At 43.5% G+C, this 27268-nt stretch overlaps 1 protein-coding gene across 11 annotated transcripts in view; it reads left to right on the top strand.

The window, feature by feature from the left end:
- STAU1 (staufen double-stranded RNA binding protein 1) overlaps positions 1-25396 on the top strand; it is a 66266-nt gene extending 40870 nt beyond the window's left edge. For 6 of the 11 annotated variants that reach the window (XM_035298872.3, XM_035298868.3, XM_035298870.3 and 3 more), the window contains 9 exons: positions 11690-11788; positions 14529-14759; positions 16155-16298; positions 18631-18777; positions 20358-20433; positions 20667-20986; positions 21517-21639; positions 23190-23275; positions 23857-25396. In XM_035298872.3, the coding sequence (XP_035154763.1) occupies positions 11690-11788; positions 14529-14759; positions 16155-16298; positions 18631-18777; positions 20358-20433; positions 20667-20986; positions 21517-21639; positions 23190-23275; positions 23857-23872 (1242 nt within the window). In that variant the 3' untranslated portion in view covers positions 23873-25396. The remainder of the gene's footprint in view (positions 1-11689; positions 11789-14528; positions 14760-16154; positions 16299-18630; positions 18778-20357; positions 20434-20666; positions 20987-21516; positions 21640-23189; positions 23276-23856) is intronic. The other 5 variants (XM_035298873.3, XM_035298869.3, XM_035298871.3 and 2 more) reach the window with 1 other exon arrangement.
- The last annotated feature ends 1872 nt before the right edge of the window (positions 25397-27268 follow it).

The following is a 27268-nucleotide window of genomic DNA, read 5'->3' as shown; positions in this document are numbered from 1 at the left end:
CTCTTGAGTATCTGGGACTACAGGCATGCTTATGCTTGGCTCAGGTTTTCATTTTTAAATTGTTTTTTGAGACAGAGTCTCGCTCTGTCACCCAGGCTGGAGTGCAGTGGCATGATCTCGTCTGACTGTAACCTCTGCCTCGTGGGTTCAAGTGATTCTTCTGCCTCAGCCTCCCAAGTAGCTGGGATTACAGGTACACACCATCACCCCCAGCTGATTTTTGTATTTTTAGTAGAGGTGGGGTTTCACCATATTGGCCAGGCTGGTCTTGAACTCCTGAACTCGTGATCTGCCTGCCTGGGTCTCCCAGAGTGCTGGGATTACAGGTATGAGCCACTGTTAGGAAACTCCAGATAGGTTTCCTTTTTTTTTTTTTTTTTTTTTTTTTTTTTTTTGAGACATGAGTCTTGCTCTGTCACCCAGGCTGGAGTGCAGTGGTGCGATCTTGGCTGACTGCAACCGCCACACCTCCCAGGTTCAAGTTATTCTCCTGCCTCAGCCTCCCGAGTAGCTAGGACTATAGGCGCATGCCACCACTACAGGTGCATGCCACCACCACCTAATTTTTGTATTTTTAGTAGATACGGGATTTCGCCGTATTGGTCACGCTGGTCTTGAACTCCTGAACTTGTGATCTGCCTGCCTCAGCCTCCCAAAGTGCTGGGATTATAGGAGTGAGCCACCGTGCCCAGCCCAGGTTTCCATTTTTTAAGCTGCTTTTTCAAGCTCTTTAAGGAATGATATTGCATGAGTTTTATTCTTTTTTAGAGGTATTACAAAAAACTGAAAGTATACTTATTTTTTAAATAGTGCAAAACTCATTTTTTCTTACAATTATCATAGCTGCCTTTTGGCTCTTTTTATAAATCTTTACATGATGGGATCCTAGGGTTCTTAATTTTCTTGTGTTTTGAAACATTTTGCTATTTGTTATTCTAAATAATTATTTCACTACTGGTCATCATCTATTCCCAAATATGCCAGATAAGATGAAAATCATAAGAAAATGGAAGGATGATAAAATCTCTGGGTGGATATACAATAATGAAATAATTTGTCATGATTGCACCATCTTTTATTATTCTCATGGCCTTGCCCAGGCTGTTGCACTGTCTTTCAAGAGGTTAAAAAAGAAGACTGGAGACACCATCTTTTGAGTCTCCTTTTTGCTTTCATTGAATTCAGGTGATAATCCAGAATTTTTCTATTTTTCGTCTGTAACATCAAGGAGAAGAGAATTGACAGAGGAAGACATTGCCAATGATTAGACAAATGACAAGATGAATGCAAAAAGACAGATAGGTGGCAGCACTCCATACTGTAATGATGATGGTGAGATTGTCTAAGCAAAATCTTAGACACTGAGTCTTCATATAATAGCATAGATGAATTGCCCCAAACTCAAGAATCAGCTAGTGATCAATGGGTTTCTATAATGTATGGAAAGGAAACGTCTGTTCTCATCTAGTCATTCAACAGAAAGGACTTCATCGTGCAACATTTTTCGACAAGAAGCTGCCCCATTCTGTTTGGATTAAAAAAAAAAAAAAAGTACATGTGACAACATTCTTTTATGTTTGGGTGCCAGTGTTTATTTCTTACCACTTACTGTCAACAAAGTAGGTGGACAAATGCACAAGAAGGTGTGTGTCCAAAGGTGATTAGAAGAAAATACAAATAAAAATGACCAAAATCACTGGATTGATTCTTCTGTTGGTGTTAATAAATCCAAAAATGAAAGTGTTTTGTACTTAAGGAGCTAAGAAGGTGGCTTTCTCTTCAACAGAATTATGAATCTGTTTCAAAAGTAGTGTGTTTTGACAGTGCCAATACATGAAGAATCTGAAGTCCTGATAAGTTAGAATCTATCAGAGATGGACTTGGAATCTGGCATTGCCACAGGTGGGCTGTGCCCTAGGTTCAGGTGCATCAGGTGATGAGCAGTTAGTTGCATATAGAGGACCTTGCTTTTTTTCAGGTATATATGCCTTCCAAACTAGAAACATTGGGATAAGAAGTTGGATTTGCTGTGTTTAAGTTCTTATTAAAATGTCTAATAAAATGGCTTTTGTCATCCTTTTATTTGGTAAATTGTTTGTAAAATGACATTACATATAGAAAAATAAAAGAGTCTGTTGGAGCCAGATAATAAATGGTGATGGCTAATTTTCCTAGCATACTGTGAAGGTTAAGTATGGTTCAGAGCATTTCTTTCTTTTCTGTTTTGTTTTGAAATACTGTCTTGCTCTGTCGCCCTAGCTGGAGTGCAGTGGCAAGATTGTGGCTCACTGCAGCCTTGCCCTCTTGGCCTCAAGTGATCCTCCCATCTCAGCCTCCTTTGTAGCTGGGGCTACAGGCATGCGCCACCACACCTGGCTAATTTTTGTATTTTTGTAGAGATGTGGGTTTTGCCATGTTTCCCAGGCTGGTTTTGAATTCCTGGGCTCAAGTGATCTGCCCACTATGGCCTCTCAAAGTGCTGAGATTACCGAGATTAACTAAAACACCTGGCCTCTTAATGTTGCCTAGATTTTATTGCTGAATTATACACTGTGGAATCAGCGTTAACAGTAATTACTTCATTGTGAAGATAAGATTGATCAGGCCCACTAAACCTTCCTCATTTTACTGGGAATGGTTTTTGTGGATTAGTTTTGAACTGTTTGCTGCCTCCCTACTTGGAACATTTTGTCAGATGGATAATATGAAATTTTTTAATGAGCCAGGCATGGTGGCCTATTCGTTTTTTTTTTCTGAGACGGAGTTTCGCTCTTGTTACCCAGGCTGGAGTGCAATGGCGTTATCTCTGCTCATCGCAACCTCCGCCTCCTGGGTTCAGACAATTCTCCTGCCTCAGCCTCCTGAGTAGCTGGGATTACAGGTACGTGCCACCATGCCCAGCTAATTTTTTTTTGTATTTTTAGTAGAGACGGGGTTTCACCATGTTAACCAGGATGGTCTCAATCTCTTGACCTCGTGATCCACCCACCTCGGCCTCCCAAAGTGCTGGGATTACAGGCTTGAGCCACCAAATCGCAGCACTTTGGAAGGCTGAGGCGGGAGGATCAGTTGAGCCCAGGAGTTCGAGACCAGCCCGGACAAGATGGTGAGACCATCTCTACCAGAAATATTTGGGGGAAAAAAAAAAAAAAAAAAGGTGGCATGTACCTGTAGTCTTAGCTAATGTAAAGGTTGAGGCGGGAGAATTGCTTGAGCCTGGGAGATCAAGGCGTCAGTAAGCTCTGATTATCCCATTGCACTGTAGCCTGGGTGGCAGAGCTGAGGCCCTGGGTCCAAAAAAAAAAAAAGATGTAAAAGAGCAATATAATTTCATTTTCAGATGTATGTTTTTGTTTCATATTTTGCATTTTTATTTTACTGGCTGCTTTGTCCCTATTGATACTCCTCTGGAAGCAGTACCTTAGAGCAGTGAATCTCAACTCTAGTCATCTGGGGACTTACTTAAAAAATAAAAAAATACTGTAAATAAAACTGCTATCCAGGCCATGCCCTCAAAAATTTGAGTTCAGTTGTCTGGAGCGGGCTTCAGGATCTGAACTTGGGAAGCTCCCAAGTGATTCTAGTGCTGTCTGGTTGAGAACCACTGGCTTAGGGTGTAGTACTGAGCAGTAGAACCCATTGTTTTTTATCAATCTTATGTGGAACCTTGATACATGTATATAACATAGAAAAGGAGCATTTGATTAGTATAAATCGTTATTAAAAAATTTTTTTTGGCTAGGTGCAGTAGCTCATGCCTGTGATCCTAGCACTTTGGGAGACCAAGCCAGGAGGATCACCTGAAGTCAGAAGTTCAAGACCAGCCTGGCCAACATGATAAAATCCCCATCTCCATAAAAAATACAAAACATTAGTCAGGCATGGTTGCTTGTACCAGCTCCTTGGGAGGCTGAGGCAGGAGAATCACTGGAACCCAGGAGGTGGAGGTTGCAGTGAGCAGAGATCGCGCCGCTGTACTCCAGCCTGGGCAACAGACTAAGACGTCACCTCAAAAATAAATAAATAAATAAAATAAACTTTTTTGTAGAGGTGGGGTCTTGTTATGTTGCCCAGGATAGTCTCAAACTCCTGGGTTCAAGTGACCCTCTCACCTTGGCCTCCCAAGGTGCTGGGATTGCAGTCATTAGTATAAACTTAGAAGTTTGGATTTATGATAATAAAGATAATTTTTGAGAATGAGGTATGTGAGTTTTCAAATCAATTATATTCATTTAAAAACATGGCTGGAAAAGGTACAGTGGTGCAATCTCAGCTCACTGCAATCTCCGCCCCCAAGCTCAAGTGATTCTCCTGCATCAGCCTTGGGACTACAGGCATGCGCCACCACACCCAGCTAATTTATGTATTTTCAATAGAGACAGGGTTTTACCCTGTTGGCCAGGCTGTTCTCAAACTCCTGACCTCAAGTGATCTGCCCGCCTTGGCCTCCCAGAGTGCTGGGATTATTGGCATGAGCCACCTCACCCGCCCGTTGCCTTGTTTTTTAAGAGATGGAGTCTTGCTCTGCTACCCAGGCTGGAGTGCAGTGGCAAAGATCATAGCTTACTGCAGACTTAAACCCCTGGGCAATCAATCAAGTGATTTTTTTGCCTCAGCCATCCCAGTAGCTAGGACTATAGGCACATTCCACTGACTAATTACTCCCTTGAATAATTAAAAAAATTTTTTTTGTAGAGGTGAAAGTCTCACTTTGTTGCATAGGCAGGTCTCCTGGCTTCAAGCAGACCACCCATCTTAGCCTCCAAAAATGTTGGGATTACAGGCCTGAGCCACACAGTGTGGCTCATTGTTTTTCTTAAAAACCCTGTGTGGCTCATTGTTTTTCTTAAAAACAGAAAAAAATATGTCAGTACTACTAAACTGTTGACATTTGTTAAATCCAAAACAATTGCCTGTTACATTATTATCTGTATGTTTGAAATAGGTTATAAATAAAAATAAAAGTTTAAACCTAATTGGGCTGATAGAATGAACAAAACATTTGAAAACTGGGGCATGTGCATGGTGTTCGAAGTCTTGTAAGTCTCAGCACCTGGTTTATTTCCAAATTGTGTTCTGACTGCACATAAGGAGAGCGTTCTCACTGGCACAGCTGCTTAGCATGTTGACCTTTTTTCTTTTTAAACAGATCATCTATTTAAAAAAAAAACCTTTTCAAGGAAACAGCTATCAAAAAGCTTTATTCTGTTGTGCACAAAAATGAATTAATCTGGGGTTAGCAGTATCTTAATATTTGGTGTGAAACATTTTTGTTGTTACTTTTTAAAAAATTCAGGCAAAATATACATCTAGGTCGGGCGCGGTGGCTCACGCCTGTAATCCCAGCACTTTGGGAGGGAATCCGCCTAGATCTTGAGGTCAAGAGATCAAGACCATCCTGGCCAACATGGTGAAACCCCCGTCTCAAAAAGAAAAAATAATACGTCTAAAAGTATTAAACATTTTAAAACGTACCAGTGGCATTAAAGTATATTCTCAGTTTTGCTCAACTCTCACCACTACTCATTTTCATCATTCCAAATAGAAATTCTGGACTCATTCAATAGTTACTCCTCACTCTCTTGCTCCCAGCCCCTGGTAACCTCTATTATACTTTCTTTTTCTATACATTTGCCTGGTCCACTTCATAGAAATGGATATTCTTTTACCTCTGGCTTGTGTCACTTCCTATAATGTTTTCAGGGTTCATCTCTATTATAGCATGTTTCAGCATTTTATTTCTTTTTTAAAGGTGAATGTATTATGGTATGAATAGGCACTATTTTTTCTTTTTCCAGTCATCTGTTGATGGACATTTGGGTTGTTTTTACCTTTTGGCCATTGTGAATGCTGCTATGAACCCTGGTTTATACAATTTGTTCAAGTTCCTACTTTCAGGTCTTTTGGGTTTATATCTAGAAGTGGAATGCCTGGATCATATAATTGTTATAAGTTTAATTTTTTGAGGAACTACCAAACTGTTTTCCACAGCAACTGTACCATTTTACATTTTCTATTTATTTATTTATTGAGATAGAATCTCACTCTGTTGCCCAGACTGGAATGCAGTGGCGCAATCTTGGCTCACTGCAACCTTCATCTCCTGGATTCAGGAGATTTTCCTGCCTTGCCATGTTGCCCAGTCTGGTCTTGAACTCTCCTAGGCTTAAGCAGTCCGCCCACCTTGTCCTCCAGTAGCTGGGACTACAGGTGTGTGCCCCCATGCCTACCTAATTATTTGTGTTTTTAGTAGAGAGAGAGTTTCACCCTGTTAGCCAGGATGGTCTCGATTTCCTGATCTCGTGATCTGCCCGCCTCAGCCTCCCAGAGTACAGAGATTACAGGGATGAGCCACCATGCTGGCCATTTTTTCTTTTTTTGAGACAGAGTCTTACTCTGTCACCAGGCACCAGGCTGAAGTACAGTGGTGCGATCTCAACTCACTGCAACCTCTGTCTCCCAGGTTCAAGCAATTCTCCTGCCTCAGCCTCCCGAGTAGCTGGGATTACAGGCGCGCGCCACCATGCCCAGCTAAATTTTTGTATTTTTAGTAGAGACGGGGTTTCACCATGTTGACCAGGATGGTTTCGATCTCTTGACCTCGTGATCCACCCGCCTCGGCCTTCCAAAGTGCTGAGATTACAGGCTTGAGCCACTGTGCCAAGCCTTTTTTTCTTTTGAGACAGAATCTTGCTCTGTTGTCCAGGCTGGAGTACGGTGGCTCGACCTTGGCTTGCTGCAACCTCTGCCTCCTGGTTTCAAGCAATTCTCCTGCCTCAGCCTCCAGAATAGCTGGGATGACAGGCACTTGCCACCACATACAGCTAATTTTTTTTGTATTTTTAGTAGATACAGGGTTTCACCATGTTGCCCAGGCTGGTTTTGAACTTCTGACTTCAGTGATCCACCTGCCTCGGCCTCCCAAAGTGCTAGGATTATAAGCGTGAGCCAAAGTGCCTGGCATTTTTTTTTTTTAAGATAGGATTTCCCCTCTTGTTGCCCAAGCTGGAGTGCAGTGGCACTATCTTGGCTCACTGCAACCTCTGCCTCTCAGGTTCAAGTGATGCACCTGCCTGAGCCTCCCGAATAGCTGGGATTAGTCATGAGCCCCTGTGCCTGGCCCTTACTATGGTTTTGATTTCCCTAGTGATAGTGGTGTTGAGCAATTTTTCATTTGCTTGTTGACTGTTTGTATTTTTTTCTTTTTCTTTTTTTTCCTGAGATGGCCTCGCTCTGTCCCCTAGGCTGGAGTGCAGTGGTGTGATCTCGGCTCACTGCAGCCTCTACCTCCCAAGTTCAAGCCATTGTCCTGCCTCAGCCTCCTGAGTAGCTAGGATTACAGGTGCCTGCCACCACCGTGGGCCTAATTTTTTGTTTTTTACATGTTGACCAGAAGCTGATCTCGATCTCCTAACCTCAGGTGATCCTCTCACCTTGGTCTTCCAAAGTGCTGGGATTATAGGCATGAGCCACCACACCTAGCCTGGGTTGTTTTATTGTTGAGTTGTAGTTCTTTATATATTCTGGATGTATGAATCCCTTATCAGATAAATGATTTGCAAATCCCGTTCTTTGGGTTGCCTTCTCTTAATAGTGTCCTTTGATGTATGACTGTTTTAAATTTTGATGAATTCTAATCTGTTTCTTACATTATCTGTGATTTTCCTGTTAGATCTAAGAAAACATCACCAAATACGGTGTCATGACACTTCTATGTTTTCATCTAAGAGCTTTACTGTTTTAGCCCTTATGTTTAAGTATTCGATCCATTTGAGTTTCTTGTGGTGTGGGGTAAGGGTCCTACCTTGTTAGTTTTGCATGTGGGTATCTAGTTTTCCCAATACCATTTGTTGAACAAGCTTACAGTATTATTATTATTACTATTTTAGTTTAAAATGTATTTAACTATTAGATTGTTAAATTTCAAGCCAAAACTCTGTAGAACCCAGACTTTAAGGCATCTTGCTCGAAATTTTTGGTTTTAAGGATTCGGTCATAAAAAAGCAGACCCTTTTTCTCCTTAGGATTTAAACAACAAAAATACAAGTGTTGGTTGGGTATGGTGGCTCACACCTATATTCCCAACACTTTGGGAGGTTGAGGTGGGAGAGTCACTTGAGTCTAGGAGTTCAAGACCAGCCTGGACAACATAGTGAGACCCCATCTCTACAAAACATTAAAAAAAAACAGCTGGAGACCAGGCAGGTTGGCTCACACCTGTAATTCTAGCACTTTGGGAGGCCAAGATGGGCGGATTACAAGGTCAGGAGTTTGAGACCAGCCTGACCAATATGGTGAAACCCCGTCTCTACTAAAAATACAAAAATTAGTCGGGAGCCCAGCTACTCAGGAGGCTGTGGCAGGAGAATCACTTGAACCCGGGAGGTGGTGGCTGCAGTGAGCCGAAATTGTGCCACTGCACTCCAGTCTGGGAGACAAAGCAAGACTCTGTCTCCAAAAAAAAAAAAGAAAAGAAACTTTGTCTTTACTAAAAATGCAAAATAATTGGCCATGCATGGTGGCAGGTGCCTGTTATCCTAGCTACTCGGGAGTCTGAGGCAGGAGAATCACTTGAACCTGGAAGGCTGAGGTTGCAGTGTGTGGAGATCACACCATCGCACTCCAGTCTGGGCGACAAGAAAGAGACTTCGTCTCAAAAAAAAAATAGCTGAGAGTGGTGGCTTATGCCAGTAATCCCGGCTACTCAGGAGGGTGAGATGGGAAGATTCCTTGAGGTCAGGAGTTCGAGGCTGCAGTAAGCTATGATGGCACTATTGCACTTCAGACTGGGCAACAGAGGGAGACACTGTCTAATAAAATATATATACAAATTTGCATTATGTTAACCAACAGAAATGATATGAAAATAGTTTTGACTAAGGTGAGACACATTGAAACCAGATTGGAAAGAAAAGATTATGGAAGGGTAGAAGGAATTACAAATAGCATCTGGAATAAATTGATTTGTTCGTTTGTCCAGGATTATACCTTTGGTTATATATATATATATATATATTTTTTTTTTTTTTTTAACCTGGATAATAGCTTCTCTCTCTGTGTGTGTGTGTGTGTGTGTGTGTGTGTGTGTGTGTGTGTGTCTGTCTGTCTGTCTGTCTGTCTCACGGTCTCACTCTGTCACTGAGGCTAGAATGCAGTGGCATGATCATAGCTCACCTCAGCCTCAACACCCCAGGCTCAGGTGATCCTCCCACCTCAACCCTCCTGAGTTGCTGGAACCACAGACATGCAGCACCACGCCTGGCTAATATTTGTGTTTTTTATGCTGACAGGGATTCGCCATGTTGCCCAGACTGGTCTTGAACTCCTGGGCTTAAGCAGTCCGCCCACCTTGTCCTCTAGAAGTTTTGGGATCACAGGTGCGAGCCAACATGCCTCACCAATTATGGCTTTTAATATTAGTTCATTGGCATTGGTGGCTCATGCCTGTAATCTCAGCAGTTTGGGAGGCCAAGGTGGGCAGATCACCTGAAGTCAGAAGTTTGAGACCAGCCTGGCCAAGATGGTGAAACCCTGTCTCTACTAAAAATAGAATTAAAAATAAATAAAAATTTAGCCAGATGTGGTGGTGGGTCCCTGTCATCCCAGCTAAACCCGGGAGGTGTAGGTTGCAGTGATCAAAATTATGCCATTGGACTCCAGCTTGGGTGACAGAAAAGCGAAACTCCATCTCAAAAAAAAAAAAAATAGTTGAGTGTAGCTGGAATATACCTGATGAACATAAGGAAATGCGCAACAGATAAAATCTTGGATAGTCCTACACCTTGCCTATTTAGCAGTTTTAGCCATGGGTTCCTGTTCAGATAGTTCTAATCTTAGAAGCAGGACTTTATAAATTCTTTGACAAAATAAGCAGTAATATGAAGAAAAACAGCTATTTTGCCGTGTTTTGGGGGACTTTGAGCTTATCTAGTTCCCCTTATTATTACTACAACACAGTGTAAAATCCATGTTATCAGCACAGAAGTAAGATCCCTGCTCCTCTTCAATCCCATCCCTGATTAGAAGACTCAAAGACAAGCTTGTTTCAAAGATAGAATCTCTGCCTTTGCTGCGGAAACTTCATTAGTTTCTGCCTTGTATTTATGCCAAGAGTAGTGAGTATGAGATACATGGCAGTTTTGTAATTTATTTCACCGCATTCTTATTTATTCATTTTTAATTATAGAGACAGAGTCTCTTTGTCACCCAGGCTAGAGTTCAGTGGCTGTTTACAGGCATGATCACAGCTCACTGTAGTCTTGAACTGCTGTGCTCAGCTGATCCTCACCTGTCAGCTTCCTGAGTAATGGGGCAACAGTCGTGCACCGCCATGCCTCCTGGCTGCATTCTGTTTTTTTTTTTTCCCCGAGACGGGGTCTTGCTCTCTTGCCCAGGCTGGAGTGCAGTGGCTTAATCTCAGCTCACTGCAGCCTCCGCCTCCTGGGTTCAAGCAGTTCTGCCTCAGCCTCCCAAGTTGCTGGGATTACAGGCACATGCTGCCATGCCTGACTAATTTTTTGTATTTTAGTAGAGATGGGGTTTCACCATGTTGCCCAGGCTGGTTGTAAACTCTGAGCTCAGGCAGTTTTGCCCCCTTGGCCTCCCAAAGTGCTGGAAGCTGGGATTGCAGGCATGAGCCACTTCAGCTGGCCTGCATTCTCTTAAAATGGATTCCTGCCAGGCGCAGTGGCTCACGCCTGTAATCCCAGCACTTTGGGAGGCCTAGGCGGGAGGATCATGAGGTCAGAAGTTTGAGACCAGCCTGACCAACGTGGTAAAACCCTGATTCTGTTAAAATACAAAAATTAGCCGGCATGCTGGTGCATACCTGCAATGCCAAATACTTGGGAGATCAAGGCAGGAGAATCGCTTAAACATGAGAGGTGGAGGTTGCAGTGAGCTGAGATCGCATCACTTCATTCCAGCCTGGGTGTCAGAGTGAGACTTGGTCTCAAAAAAAAAAAGTGTCCAGGGAATTTATGTCCAGATAAGAAGCTTGCATACTCAGGTGGACAGACATATCTGAATTTGCCATGTCCCACACATAACTGTATTTTGACTTTTCCAAAATGTGGCTTCCTACCACTTGAGGAGGACTTTTGGAAGTCACTGTTCCAAGCAGCAGTGACATCTTGCTGAACCACAATTAGGCTGATTCATACCCAAAGGTCTGTTAGTTTTGGATTGTTTATGGTGAACTTATGAGGTACGATTTGACTCAAACTTGACAGGATATATATGTATATTTAACCTGTAAATTCAGTGACACTTGGTATGTGTGTGGTCTTGGTTAAATTCATAAAGCCAAAGCTCAGTCCTTTTAAGGTTTACCATTGCAGGTTAGGATGTTGATGGGTATATTTTGAGTGGGGACAGGGTCTCGCTCTGACACCCAAGCAGGAGTGCAGTGGTGTGATCATGGCTTACCAAAGTCTCGACCTCCTGGTCTCAAGCAATCATCCTGCCTCAGTCCTCCAAAAAAAATTACAGATGTATACCACCACTACACCCACCTAATTTTTGCTTTTCTTTTTTGTTTTTGAGACGGTTGCTCAGGCTGGTCTCAAACTCCTGGGCTCAAGCTGTCCTCCTGCCTTGGCCTCCTGAAGTGCTGGGATTATAAGTGTGAACCACCTTACCTGGCTATTGATGATTTTAAGAGTTAACTACTAAACAATTATTCTTATAGGTGAATGGAAGAGAATCAGAAGAAGAAAATCTCAATAAATCTGAAATAAGTCAAGTGTTTGAGATTGCACTTAAACGGAACTTGCCCGTGAATTTTGAGGTAAGCTAATTTTACATGTAGGACTTTGTATTATACAGTCCTATTAGCATTCATCATAAGAGTGATTTTTTTTTCTAAATAACATTGGAATAATATTCACATAATGTGAACCTCCAAATGAAGCAGTGTTTATTCTCTTCTTCTAGGAGTCCCTAACTAAGGGGCATTGGATGTGTAGACAGTTCATGATGGCTTTAGTTGGTGTGTGGACCTCCTGAAGTGGTCTAAAGATGGTTGTGTTAGTGTTTACATGTGTGCTCTTCTGGACAGGGAGGGGTAGTGGGGCTAGTTCATTACTTAGATCAGTCTCAAAAGCATTTGTGGCCCCTAAAGATCTCTTCAGAGTAATTTTGAAAAGGACACAGTTTTTGTCACTGTCTAGCATCTGCCCTCAATTCATGTTTAATAACTTCATTTGTTGTTGGGCCCTGTATTCTAAAAACAATACTCAATGAGTTGTCTGCTTAAAGTGGAAAATAAATATTTTAATATATGTTGCCTTAAAAGACAGTGTAGTCCATCCAAATGGTAAGGGAGGATTTTTAAAATTTCCCTTAGAAATAAGATCTGACCCATGGCGTATTCTTTGCAGATTCTTTTGATTTACGTGCTTGATTATGGCTTATTTCTTTTCTTAAAAAGCCTATCTGAAGCTTATATTCCTGTAAAATAATTTTGAAGTATGTTTTACAGTTATAGGTGACCCACACATTTCATGCCTATCATAAAATATTAATGTATACCTTCTACTGTGTGTTAGTACCCTAAACTTACCCAGCTTCAGTCCTCCATCTTTCACCCTGCTGATGCCTCACTGCCTGCTGTGGGCCAGAGGTAGGATGGGAGTTCCCAGGGCCACCTCCCATTGTCCACCTGGGTGGGAGGTCTTGTTTGTTCCTCTCCATTTCCCCAATGCCTGTTCCTGTTCCTCCACCCTCAGCAGGCAACTGTTCTCCTGGAGTCCAGAGCCCCCGCATGGATCTAGGGCTGGAATCTTCTCACCTGGTCCTACATTCCCTCTCTGGCCTTTCTCCTTCCATTGGGCGTGGCTGGGTTACACTTTTGGAGGGAATGAGATGGGACATTCAGAATGGCTGTTAGGGCTTGCTCTTGAGTGGGAACGAGACGGGAGCTGCATCCCAAGGAGTTGCGAGGTCTCCCTTGGCACCTGTTTCAGAAAAGAGGAGAAATATTGCTTTTCTTCCTGCTGATGGATTAGTCTGGCATGAGAGTGGATTTTTTAAAGTTGGGGGAAGGGGTACCAAGACTGAGCAGTGGGAGATAGATGCCTGGCTGGCTTCCCGGGCCACCTCATATTCAGAGGCGATGGCTTGGGCCAGAGCCTTGGATTCCTGATCACCTGCTCACACTTGCTGCCTCCGAGTCACCGAGATTTCTGGAAGCCTAGAGATTGCTATTTTATGTTTTTGCTGTGTGAGATTTGGGATGAGATTGCTTCCTTCCCACCTTCACGTGTGTTAAGGTTTCAGATTTGGCCCTTAGTAATCTTAACAGTAGTCACATAAAAGAATTGTAGGAGTGCCCTCTCGTGGTGATCTTTTAAAGTAATTTAAACCATCACAGCTTGCATGTAGTTGGTGGCATGAGTACTTATATTCATTAACTCATATATCAGAATTTCTTACTAGCTTCCATTATTACGTTGACCAAGGTCTTTCTTTTCTCTTGCTGCTGGAAGATTTCCTGGCATGTATTAGATGTTTAGGAAATAGTTAATGAATAAAGGCTGTCACATACGAAGCCGGGTTAGGCTTTTTTTTTTTTTTTTTTTTGAGACAGAGTCTCACTCTGTTGCCCAGGCTGGAGTGCAGTGTAGTGATCTCAGGTCACTACAACCTCTGCCTCCCAGGTTCAAGGGATCCTTGTGCCTCAGCCTCCTGAATAGCTGGGATCACAGGCATGCACCACCACACCCGGCTTATTTTTGTGTTTTTAGTGGGGACAGCGTTTTACCATGTTGGCCAGGCTGGTCTCAAATCCTGACTTCAAGTGATTCACCCGCTTCAGCCTCCCAAAGTGCTGGGATTATGGGTGTGAGCCACTGCGCCTGGCCCATTGGCTTCTTTATCCTTCCTCTTTTTTGTGTGTGTTTCTTTTTTGCAAATCTGAGCATATAAATGTGTATTTATATATGTGTATTTACATATAGCTATTTATTTTAAGTCCTTTTTTCTTATAGTAGAGCTACCATACCATATACACTCTTGTAGTTTTTTTTTCACTTCATCTTTGCCGAGAATCCCTCTTTATCAGTGCTTAGAGATTTGTCTCATTCTCTTTTGTAGCCACATAGCAGCCAATATTTAGTAGACCTAGTCCTGGCTGGAGGCTCAGAGCACATATTAAACTTGAACTGTTTGTGCTGCATTCATTTCTGGGCTTTGCTGGTCTAGCTTCCTTTTTTTGCCAGTTGCAGTGGACCACACTAAACTCAGGACAGCCTGTGAGCAGGGGGCATGGGAGTACAAAGGTCTCTCTGACTTTTTGGGACTTTTTCATGCCTGACTGGGACTCACCAGACTCAAGAGCATAAACCAGTTTGAGAAGTAAGAAGGAAGGCGAGAAAGCATTTGAAATTATCCCTGCTCCCTTTTGTGGACATGCATGCTCCTTTCATTTAATAGGCCTTGTCCTTGATTCCCCTTTCCTGTGTCTGTGTGAAGTGTGCCAGCCATTGTGCCTTGCATCTTTTAATAAGTGTCTGTCCACTTTCACTCAGTCTTTCCCTCTGAAACAGGTGGCCCGGGAGAGTGGCCCACCCCACATGAAGAACTTTGTGACCAAGGTTTCGGTTGGGGAGTTTGTGGGGGAAGGTGAAGGGAAAAGCAAGAAGATTTCAAAGAAAAATGCCGCCATAGCTGTCCTTGAGGAGCTGAAGAAGTTACCGCCCCTGCCTGCAGTTGAACGAGTAAAGCCTAGAATCAAAAAGAAAACAAAACCTATAGTTAAGGTAAGAACTTTTCTGAACATAGAAGGTGTTTTCATGACCAGTTTAGAAGGCTGGTTGCTGTCCCTGAGGTGAAAGGGGATGAGACCAACATGTCATCCCCCAGGCCTGGCAGACCCCTCAGAGGTGCTGCAAGAGCCACCTGTTAGGTAAGATACAGACACTGTGTCCGTTCAGTAGAGGCACCTGTAGATGGGCACACACATCTATGCAGGAGGCGCTCATCACAGTGGGGTATTTGGCCGGAGCGCCAAGGGTGTCCGTGGAGCGCATGGTGAAGTAACAGTGCCTCCATCAGTGACCACGGTGCTGTTCTGAAGGTGGAGGAGATACATGCCAGGCAGGGGGCCCATGGGGGCAGGATGGGACTGAGACATTTTGCTGTGTGCCTTTTCTTTTGGATTTTCGAGCCACACTAATGGATCAATCAAAGTGTTGTATTGACCCCTTCCCCGCCCCCAGAAAGACATAATTCCTTGGAGGACTTTGTGATTTTCAGTACGTGTAGTAATCCAAATTTTTCTTACATAAAAGTTAGCATACCTCACGCCTATAATCCCAGCACTTTGGGAGGCCAAGGCGGGTGGATCACGAGGTCAAGATATCGAGACCATCCTGGTCAACAAGGTGAAACCCCGTCTCTACTAAAAATACAAAAATTAGCTGGGCATGGTGGTGCGCGCCTGTAATCCCAGCTACTCGGGAGGCTGAGGTAGGAGAATTGCTTGAACCCAGGAGGTGGAGGTTACAGTGAGCCGAGATCATGCTGTTGCACTCCAGTCTGGGTAACAAGAGCGAAACTCCGTCTCATAAAAAAAAAAAAAAAAAAAGTTAGCATACCATATATACCCTCTTGTTTCCTTTTTTTGCTTAATATAGCCTGGAAATCACTTCTGATCAGCAGAGTGGGTGAGGGCTCCTTGGCACAAAAGGTAGCCACAAGGAAGTAACTGGGATTCTGAGATTCTTCTTGCCATAAGGCATCAGCTTGAACTTTTTTAAAAAAATGGTGTCTGGATTTTGAGTTCTTTTCAAGAAAATTGGGAACCCATCATAGCTCAGACTCTGGGGGAGTTGTAGAAATAGTATTTTATGTTTTTTCGGCCTATTTAATGTCATATATTGAAATTTGTTAAAAAACAGGTGTTGCAGTCATAGTGATGCTTTGTTATAGTGAAATGTTGATGTTGATTTGCTAAGGCCTTAAAATCACCTCATAACAATTATAGAAAATCAAAGCATCTTTCCATTTTAAAAACGTTAAATTAAAAAAAATTTTAATTCTGAGCCATTAGGTCAACCCAGAATCTCTTATCTCCTCTCATATCCTGATCTCTGTTTTGACCAAGTTCATGCTGTGAATAACATTACGGAGTTTCCTCCTTGTTTGTTCCTCAGCCACAGACAACCCCAGAATATGGCCAAGGGATCAATCCGATTAGCAGACTGGCCCAGATCCAGCAGGCAAAAAAGGAGAAGGAGCCAGAGTACATGCTTCTCACAGAGCGAGGCCTTCCGCGCCGCAGGGAGTTCGTGATGCAGGTGGGTCAGTGTGAATTATGGATGCCCTTTCTCTGATGACGTCCAGTCTTGGGGGCTGATGGAGGTTCAAGGCCTGGACAACTTCCTGACGAGGCTGGGTCCCGTGGGCCATGTTCTGCCAGCAACTGTGATCCTTATTAAGGCCCTGTGGCTTGCAATAATTTGACGGCTTACCCATACCGCAGAAATTTGTAAAGGCTGCATATGAAAGATTAAGTTGTGTATCTTAAGGATTAAAGGAAACAGTGTATGTGAATGTAATGTCTGCACATCAGCACTGCTGCTGTGCGCACTGGGAGGAATGTGGGTATGTTGCACTGAGATTGCGAAGAAGGCATGCTAGGGTGGTGGGTGCTGGGGTGGCAGGTGCTGGGGCGGCAGGTGCTGGGTGAAGTTTTTCTTCATTATGTCTCCTTGAAGGTTTATGACATTGTTCTTTTCCAAAGGTAAATTTTCCAAGAAGTATCAAGAGATCTGTTTCTCTTCCTCCTAATTGTGGATTCTGGAATCCAGGGTTGACTCGTCCTTAGATTGGGGTGATGCTTCAAATTAGTGTGGAACATTTCTCTTTGTACTTAGCTTATTAAGCTCAAAGTTAAGTGGTTACTTCACATAGGCAGCTTAACTTAAGTTATGATTTTGCTTTCCGATGTAAAACACAATATTTGACTCTTGTGTAGCAATTTATAACTTATAAAGTTGAGCTGGTATGTTTTACCTGTGCAGTCAGAAGGTAGGAAAAGAATGATCCTTTCATTCCACAAAAGGAAATTGCAGTTTGCTGAGAGGATCAGTAATTTGCCCAAGAAGAAATGGCTGGTAGATGGCCAGATTGGAATTTATACCCAGGCCAGGGAATGGTTTCCTTGACTCTCTTAGTCTTGTGACCTGGGCTTTTGGTTTTAGCAGCCAGGTGCCTGTGATCATGATCAACTTGGAAGGGGCTTGTAAGCAGGGATGTGCTGGAACATGTTTAACAACCAGCTCTTCTGGGAGGGTGGTTTGATGGGGGGAGCTGAATACATGTGTGTTTTATATATATATATACACATGTGTGTTAAAAATTTTACTGAGAGAATGTGTGTTATAAATTATACTGACACATATACATGTGTGTTATAAATTTTACTGCAGGCTATGTAGCACAATTTATAAATAAACACTTTATTGTAAATGTTGTACATATTTCAGTGTGACAGTCACCAACAATAGTGTTATAAAGTCATACAACACATAATGCTCTATTACTATCCAGTTCAGCAAATGTGTTGATCATGTCATTGACAAATCCATACTTTAGATTTGAGATTTTGGTTCTAGCATGAATATTGGTTGATATTTTTTATTTACATTAACAGGTAAGATGAAAGTAAAACAGGCTGGACATGGTGGCTCATGCCTGTAATCCCAGCATTTTGGGAGGCCAAGGTGGGCAGATCACTTGAGGTCAGGGGTTTGAGACCAGCCAGGCCAACATGGTGAAACCTCATGTCTACTAAAAATACAAAAGTTAGCTAGGAATTGTGGCACACACCAGTAATCCCAGCTACTTGGGTGGCCGAGGCAGGAAAGTCACTGGAATCTGGGAAGCGGAGGTTGCAGTGAGCTGAGATCATGCCACTGCACTCCAGCCTGGGTGACGAAGTAAGATTCTGTCTCCAAAAAAAAATAAAAAGTAAAACAATGAAGACATGTAACATCACTCATTTGTAAATTATATGAGTGGCTTCTTTGCTAAATTGGATAATAATTTTCAAAGATGGGAAGATATTTCACTTTTTTGTACTAGTTACAGTGTAATGGTTGTAGACTTATCATGCTTTTAAGATTAATCTGCTTTATTAACCTTTTCTTCATCATTTTAAGTTTAGAGTTAGATAAACAATTTAATCTTTGATGTGTAGCATTTGTAGATTTCTGTGGTATAAATAGTTCTACCATGATTGATTTCAAGCTATCAAAGTGATACTTCCGATCACAATGCTGGCAAGAGATGTGCAGTAGGTCACTATCACAGACTGTTTGATCATACAAATGCAAAGCCGGACAGACCTTCAGAACACAGATAATTATAAAATGCAGTCAAAATTACTTCTGTAAAAATAATTATAAGCTTATATAATTAAATGTTTAATACTTGCTATGTTTTAACAGCCAGCTTTCCAAACTCCTATTTAATAATTAGCTCTCTCAGACAAGCAGGCCAGGTTCAGGGCACCACTGTTATCTCACTTCTGACCATTGTTGGGGTTATTTTGCGTCACACCAATTCCTGCCTGGTTGTTATTCCGAAGGTTTAAGCACTGGTCTGTGTTTTGACTTCTTTGTGCAGGTAAAGGTTGGAAACCACACTGCAGAAGGAACAGGCACCAACAAGAAGGTGGCCAAACGCAATGCAGCCGAGAACATGCTGGAGATCCTTGGTTTCAAAGTCCCGCAGGCACAGCCCACCAAGCCAGCACTCAAGTCAGAGGAGAAGGTGACTGCTGTGGGCTCTCTCATTGCAAGGTGGTCTCTTGCCTCACCCTAGGGAACTGGGACGCCTCCAGGGGCAGGCTTCAAGGCAAGGCTTCATCCTCCTGGCAGTTAAAGCAGTCCTGCAGAGCGATGTGTCATCCATTTGGACCATAGTGTGCTCACAGGGGCCTCACATGTCCACTGTCCTCAGGCGGCTCTGGGTTAAATCATGATTGTGTCAGCATCTTTGAGGTCTGGGGATGCTTTGCGGAGGGCTGCTTGCTCCTCTCCATTTGTAGAATGAGGGATAATTAGACTTGAAATTACTAAGTGAGATTTCCACTCTAGAAATGAAGCCTGTGTGAAAGATTTATAACTGTTAGGCTTTTATTAATTGTGGAACAGGCTTTGTTTTTTTCTGGGAAAATAAGACAGTGTGATAGTAGAGACAGGTCAGATCCAAAGTTTAGGTCTGGGATTTCTTTTTTCCTATGTGAGTTAAACATCAGATGAAAATAAACCCCTCTTGAGAAATTCACGGCCAGGTGTGGCAGCTCTTGACTGTAATCTCAGCACTTTGGGAGGCCAAGACCTTGAATCCAGGAGTTCAGGACCAGTCTGGGCAACATGATGAAACTCTGTCTCTACAAAAAAATGTAAAAATCAGCCAGGTGTGGTGGCTTGTGCCTGTAGTCCGAGCTACAAGGTTGAGGTGGGAAGATCACTTGAGCCTTGGGAGGTCAAGGTTGCAGTGAGCCATGATTACACCACTGCACTCCAGCTTGGGCAACAGACCCTGTCTCAAAAAAAAGGAAAGTTAAAAAGAATTTGTGTCTACCAGAAGTGGTAAGCAGGACCTCAGCAAAAGCCTTGGCTGACCTTCTTGTTTCACGTCACTAAATGGTCCTAATGAGATAAACTTGAGATCATTTATAAAACTGATTCATTCATGTCTGCTAGTCTTTTCGACAGTGAAAAACAGCATCAGCCATGGTCACATAGTTAATAACTGACTGGGGCCCCAGATACCGCCAGTATAGAGCTTAGGCTTGGCTTTTGGGTTTTTCATTTCAGAATCTTGTTAGGACATTCATAGTGTCTTCTGTTATTTCTCAGAAAGGTGATGTTTTGACAAAATTCTTAGGTAATAACGTTTTCCCCATAAGGGTGTTAATTTTGGAATGTCACCTTACTTTTGAATTGAATATCAGCTCCAGGAAATATTCTTGATTTGTTTGTTTAGCTTCAGTCTGAAAGGTTCTTTCCCCACCTTGGTGGGCTCTGCCGTCTAGCATCTCTGCTCTTTTTAGTTCAGTGCTTCCCGTCTCCCTGTGGGTGCAGAGCGCAGCTTAGCATTCATGGTTAGTGCACTTTGTTAGATGCTCTTTGTGGGCAGGGGTGTGGGCAGGAGGGTGCATTAGGAGGAAGAGACAGGCTCTACCCAGGCTTCTGTCAGAGTGCCAGTGGTCAGGTGGGGAAGGGTTTTTCTGCTGATTGCCTCAGTTACTGCTGGTTGGGCTTTGTGTAGATTTAGACAGCAGGAGTCAGGAGTTAATTTTTCAATGATCTGACTTATGCTCATGGCTTTTTTTTTTTTTTAAGACACCCATAAAGAAACCAGGGGATGGAAGAAAAGTAACCTTTTTTGAACCTGGCTCTGGGGATGAAAATGGGACTAGTAAGTGTGATCTTAATACTGTCTTTATCTAAATGTGATTCTGGGATTTACGTGGGTCCTGAATAACAGCAGGAGCCCAGCCAGTGAGTTCCCGAATGCAAAGTGTCCACATTGTTCTGAGTCCCTGTGCTGCCTGCGTGCCAACGGGAGGGCCAGTGTGGGGTTTGACGGCATCATCTTGTTTTTCCAGGCTGTGGATGTGGATTTGTGTTTACTATGTGTGTCCCTCCCAGGTAATAAAGAGGATGAGTTCAGGATGCCTTATCTAAGTCATCAGCAGCTGCCTGCTGGAATTCTTCCCATGGTTCCTGAGGTCGCTCAGGCTGTAGGAGTTAGTCAAGGACATCACACCAAAGATTTTACCAGGGCAGCTCCGAATCCTGCCAAGGCCACAGTAACTGCCATGATAGCCCGAGAGTTGTTGTATGGGGGCACCTCGCCCACAGCCGAGACCATTTTAAAGAATAACATCTCTTCAGGCCACGTACCCCATGGACCTCTCACGAGACCCTCTGAGCAACTGGACTATCTTTCCAGAGTCCAGGGATTTCAGGTAACTGTCAGGCCTGAGCTGTGATGGCTGTGTCTCAGGACAGTCATCTCTTGGCTTTCCTGAGAAAATGAGCTTTGCGCTTTGTTTCTTAAATCAAGTTCTGTCCAGGGATGGGTTGGGGAGCAGTGGTGGAAGGGCAGAAGGGAAGGAGGTATAGATGTATTTGTAAGCATATGTGGTAAGAGAAACATCTTTACCCTTTGGTAATAACATTTCAAAATTCAAGCCAACCCTAAAAACAAAACTTCTTACCACTGGCAGTCGTTGTAAATTTGGATTTCAAAGAACAGACTCATTGTGCTGATGCCTGGAAAGGATATGGCTTTTCCTAGTCTAGGGCTTCTGAGCAGACACCTAGGTTTCTGGAAGGTTCTGGGCTGACAGAGCAGGTGTTGGTGTGGCCATAGTCAGGCTGAGTTGGGAAGAGCAGGTGATCTCGGTGCTGTGGGGCCAGGCCTGGAGCTGCAGCCCTCCACCCCATTTGTATGCACTGTTCCCTACCCTAGCCTCAGCTCTCTTTTTCTCCTTAGGTTGAATACAAAGACTTCCCCAAAAACAACAAGAACGAATTTGTATCTCTTATCAATTGCTCCTCTCAGCCGCCTCTGATCAGCCATGGTATCGGCAAGGATGTGGAGTCCTGCCATGATATGGTACGTCATTCCTTGGGTGAGGGATTGGGGTGTTAAGTTGTGTGTTTATGTGGAGCCTTCCTTGGTTCAGCTTGTTGCTGGCCTGAGGAAGATAGGAGAAAGATTCTCTTATAGACCTCGAGAACAGTTGATTGTGTGATAGTGTTCATATTTTTGAAGACTTTTTGTCATAGCTGATTGGATCGATTTCTTATTCCTGATCAGAACTTGGCAGCTTTAGCTCACCTTTCCCTTCCCATTCCCTGCTGGCCTGAGGGGCAACTGAGATCCTGCAGCTCATGCAGAGACCGTATGCACTTCATCTCTCACCAGAACAAGGAACTGCAGGTCCACATTCTGGCAGCTGTGAAATGCCCTTGCTTTGGTCTTCTGTTCAGATGAAATTATTGTTATCAGAAAACTGAGAAAAAGAATTGATCAGATTAATGAAACTAAGTAAACTGGTGTATTCACTTTGTGGGACATCATGCATGCATCAAATTAATGTCTCTGGGCTGGGCGTGGTGGCTCACTCTGTAATTCCAGAACTGCGGGAGGCCGAGGTGGGCAGATCACCTGAGCTCAGTAGTTCAAGACCAGCCTGGCCAATGTGGTAAAACCCCATCTCTACTAAAAATACAAAATAAAATTACCCGGGTGTGGTGGTGGGCACCTGCAATCCTAGCTACTTGGGAGGCCAAGGCAGGAGAATTTCTTGAACCTGGGAGATGGCGGTTGCAGTGAGCCAAGATCATGCCACTCCACTCCAGCCTGAGCAACAGGGTGATACGCCATTTCAAAAAAAAAAAAAAATTAGTGTCTTCAAAGATAATGTAATAAGAAAAATCTGCCGGGCGTGGTGGCTCACGCCTGTAATCCCAGCACTTTGGGAGGCCGAGGCGGGTGGATCACGAGGTCAAGAGATCAAGAACCATCCTGGTCAACATGGTGAAACCCCATCTCTACTAAAAATACAGGCATGGTGGCGCGTGCCTGTAATCCCAGCTACTCAGGAGGCTGAAGCAGGAGAATTGCCTGAACCCAGGAGGCGGAGGTTGCAGTGAGCCGAGATCACGCCATTGCACTCCAGCCTGGGTAACAAGAGCAAAACTCTGTCTCAAAAAAAAAAGAAAAATACATGATAGGCTGGGCGTGGAAGCTCACACCTATAATCCCAGCAGTTTGGGAGGCCAAGGCAGAAGGATTGCATGAGCCTAGGAGTTTGAGACCAGCCTGAGCAACTTAGTGAGACCCCGTCTCTATAGAAAGAAAAGTACACGATAGATTTTTGTTAGCACGATATAACATTTGTGCAGTCTGGTTACCACAAGGTTAAAAATACTGGAAGGAAAAATACATTTTCAGAGGTTATGATTAGTGAGGTAACTGTGAATATTTTTAAAACTTGTATTTTAAATTAAAAATTGAGAGTTTTATTCAGTAGTACCAGAGTTGAAGAAGTTGCCACCTGTTTGCTGGGCAGCAGGAACTCTCTTGCCTGCCTGTCCAGTGTACCACGTTGCAGTCCCAAGCTGTGGCTGTGGCTTTACTCTTCTTTCCATCCCCACTAGGCTGCACTGAACATCTTAAAGTTGCTGTCTGAGTTGGACCAACAAAGTACAGAGATGCCAAGAACAGGAAACGGACCAATGTCTGTGTGAGTGCGCTGATGAAGGGGGAGGTGCTGTGATGGGGAGGCTGCTCCTTGTTTGCACTGAGTTGACATGATCTGCTGACTCAGTGGGAAAAATTTGCCTGAGTTACTTTCTGGCCCTTTTGCCTGAAAGCTTTCCAAGTTCTTTGGGCAGAGAGCTTTACTTTTAAAAAACATTTTGAGTAGGTCATACCTTCACGTGGTCAGAACTTTGCATTATTTTACAAGGTGCAATCTGACCCTCAGATAGTCCCCATCCCATCTCTTCTGTTCTCCCCAGCACCTCTCCCATAGATCTTATTTTCACTGGTTTCTCCTGTATCTTTCCTGTATGTTTCTTTACACCAGTACAGACATATATTTCTTCCCTCATTTTCTTCCCTTTTCCCGAAGAGGTAACAAATTCATAACACCCTCCTTGCTTATTTTACTTATTGGCATATCCTGGGAAAACTTTGGTTATCACAAACTGGGGCTTTTAGTATTGGACTTCCTGATGTTTGCCAGTTTCTTTTCATTTTTAACGTTACTTTAATTCTCTTACATTGCAAAACTAGTGTCATTTTCATTTTTCTTCCTTAAAGGTGTGGGAGGTGCTGAACCTTTTCTGGCCATGAACCATTATAAAATCCCAACATATATACTGAAAATACTGAAACTGCTTTGAAAATTTGGAATTTCTGATACCTCCAGTGGGCCGGGAGACACGATGGGTAAAGGATGTGGGCAGCAGCAGGGAAGACAACAGAGACACGAGGAGGTGGCTGTGGCTGGGCTGGACTATGCTGGGGTTTGTTGTGACGGCCACTCGGTGACCTGGCGGTCCCTATGCAATAGCAGCTGCCTGTGGGAAAGAAGGGTTCCTAGCTGCTGGCTCTCCCAGGACACCACCAGATCCATGCCCTGGGTACCTCCATGTTTGATCTTTGTTTTCCCTGTGTGAAAGAACAGAGAGCACGACCCCTTCTCAAGCTGGCTTACTCAGACACGTTGGGACACACCCTGGACAGCCACGCCAGAGAGAGGCTTTTGACCGGCCCCAAAGCTAAAAGCACCAGAGAAAATCAGATGCTTCCTACTCAGCGTGACCTAACTTTTCTAGCGTGCTATGGCCCCACTGCCCACACCCTCACCACTGCTTTCTCTTTCAACAGTCATCTCTATTCTTAGTTTCGTTATTTTCTTTTGATTGATATGACACTATATAAAATTTTCATTTGAGAGTTTCTCAATTGTATCTAGTTATATAGCACAGTTTGGAAACTTGTCTGAGACTGACTGACTTCACTAATCTAACCGACAAAGATCATATCCATGTGTATGTGGTTAGACATTTTTATTTCATTGACTAACCCCAGGACCATTTCAGTCATGCAAATTGTGTGCCCTCTGGTTCAGCTGAAACAGTCCTGGACTTTGAAAAACCGTCAATAAGTCTCCCACAGTTGTGTAAATTGGACAATTTAGGAATTTTAAACTTTAGATGATCATTTGGTTCCATTTTTATTTTATTTTTATCTTTGTTAATGCAAACAGGACTTAAATGAACTTTGATCTCTGTTTTAAAGATGATTTAAAAAAAGTGTGTATCTATACATATGGCTCTTGAGGACTTAGCTTTCACTACACTACAGGATATGATCTCCGTGTAGTCCATATAAACCTGGAGACTGATTTTCCAGAGTGCTCGATACTGTTCATTACATCTCCATTAGGGCTGAAAAGAATGAGCTATGTTTCTCTAGACAGCTGTGTTGCTTTTGATGTTGTGTTACTGTACACAGAAGTGTGTGCCCTAAGGCTCTGCGTGTGGTCCGTATAGGAAGCCTGGTAGCCCTGCGAGTTAAGTACTGCTTCCATTCATTGTTTACGCTGGAATTTTTCTCCCCATGGAATGTAAGTAAAATTTAGTGTTTGTCACCAATAAATGGTAATACTAATTTTTTTTGTTAATTTATTCTCAAATGCCACGACTGCTAGTTTGGTCCCCTCCCAACTTGCCCCTACCCTTTTCTTATTTTTAAGAAAAAACTTTGTAATGCTTGTGATTCTGTCTGGGCAAAAATCTGAAGATCTGAAATAACTTTATATCAAACCATTGATCAATAAACAGCTACTAATGAAGTGTTTGGTCCTGTTGAGCAGTAACTAAAACAATAAGGGAAGATGTAAGGGGATGGAAGCTAATCGTGGGTTAGCAGGCCAGCCCCTGCAGGAAGCAATGCTGCCCGGAGAGGCACGCTGGGTACCTGGGTGAAGGGACTTGCACCTCCTTCATAACTGACATTGCTGCCCAAAGAAATGACCCCAAGGAGCTGAGAGAGACTACCGGTCACTTCCCCAGGGCACCCTCATCTCTCACCATAACTGAGCACTGAGGAGGACACGTGTTCTAGCCTGGTTGAGGGGTAGGCTAGTTGGTTTTCATTTTTTAATTTTAGAAGAAGTGGAAGATTATAAAGATTTCACTATAAAGTCAGCTGATGGATTGGACTGCTGGGATGACTGAAAGTGATCAGAAGGTTATGGAAAATGCCAAGGGCCGAAGGAAATGCAACATTTTGAGGATAAAAGTAGGAGAAAAGGAACAACAAAAGGATTCCTGGACCTGTGGCTCACATCGTGACCCACCCCCAGACCGAAGGTTCTTAGAGAAGCTGAGCTTGGGGCCCTGACTTTGTACATTGGTTTGTAGGGAGCGCACTTGGTGGTAGAGGGCACTGGAAGCCGGCCAGTGCCATCTTGTGTTTTTGACTATGAAAAGTCATTCTGGGTACTTCATTGAAGAAGAGGTGGCCTGAGGTGACTTTGGTAATATACTCAGATTAATTGAGAATTAAGTTTTTAAAATATTACAGTAAAAAAAATGATAGTTCAAAAACAGAGTAGTAAGTGTTTCTTTTGTGTTTTTGAGAGTCTGGCTGTTGCCTAGGCTGGAGTGCAGTGGTGCAATCTCAAATCACTGCAATCTCCACCTCCTGGATTCAAGCGATTCTCCTGCCTCAGCCTCCTGAGTAGCTGTGATTACAGGCATGTGCTACCATGCCCAGCTAAGTTTTGTATTTTTAGTAAGAGTCAGGATTTCACCATGTCGGCCAGGCAGGACTCAAACTCCTGACTTCAAGTGATCTGCTCGCCTTGGCCTCCCAAAGTGCTGGGATTACAGGTTTGAGCCACTGCATTCGGCCTAGTAAATTTTTCATTAGTAGCTTTGCATGGCAAGACATTTCAGTATAGCCTTCCCCTCCCCACCCCCCGTCCTTTTTGAGACAGTATCTTGCTCTGTTGCCCAGGATGGGGTGCAGTGGCCTCAAGTGATCCTCTTGCCTCGATCTCCCAAAGTGTTTAGATTATAGGCCTGAGCCACTGTGCCCAGTAGTATATATCCGTTCTTTACCTTTTTTTTGAGACAGGATCTTACTCTGTCACCCATGGTGGAATGCGGTGCCCTAATCACAGCTCACAGTAGCCTTGACCTGGGCTCAGGTGATCCTCCCACCTCAGTCTGCTGAGTAGCTGAGACTATAGGCACATGCCACCATTCCTGGCTAATTTCTAAGAGACAGAGTCTCACTACTTTCCCCAGACTAGTCCAACTGGGCTCAAGTGGTCCTGTCACCTCAGCCTCCCAAAGTGCTGGGATTGCAGGTGTGAGTCACTGCACCTAGCCCTTTTAAAATTTTATTTTGAAATAATTTCATGGAGAAAAGGTACATTTTACTGAAATGATGTGTACATTCCCTCAGGCGCCCTCACTCCTCAAAATGTAGATATTTCTCCAAGTCGGACTGAACACTGCCGTCCAGTCTGTGGACCCCATGCAGGTCTCACCAGCTGCCCCAACAGTATCTGTCCCTTCCTGGTCCAGGGTCCCTGTGGAGAGTTGTGTGCTGCCTTTAGCTTCTCCTCCTGTTTGCATCAGTCCTCTGGGCTCATGTGCTTCACATCCTAGTGGGTTGAAGCCCACAGACCTCTGTAGTAGATCCTCAGCCTGGG

The sequence above is a fragment of the Callithrix jacchus genome, chromosome 5 (assembly GCF_049354715.1).
Source record: "Callithrix jacchus isolate 240 chromosome 5, calJac240_pri, whole genome shotgun sequence".
Classification (NCBI taxonomy): Eukaryota; Metazoa; Chordata; class Mammalia; order Primates; family Cebidae; genus Callithrix; species Callithrix jacchus.
Note: the sequence above shows the minus strand (reverse complement) of the source record. Positions and strands in the feature narration are given on the sequence as shown.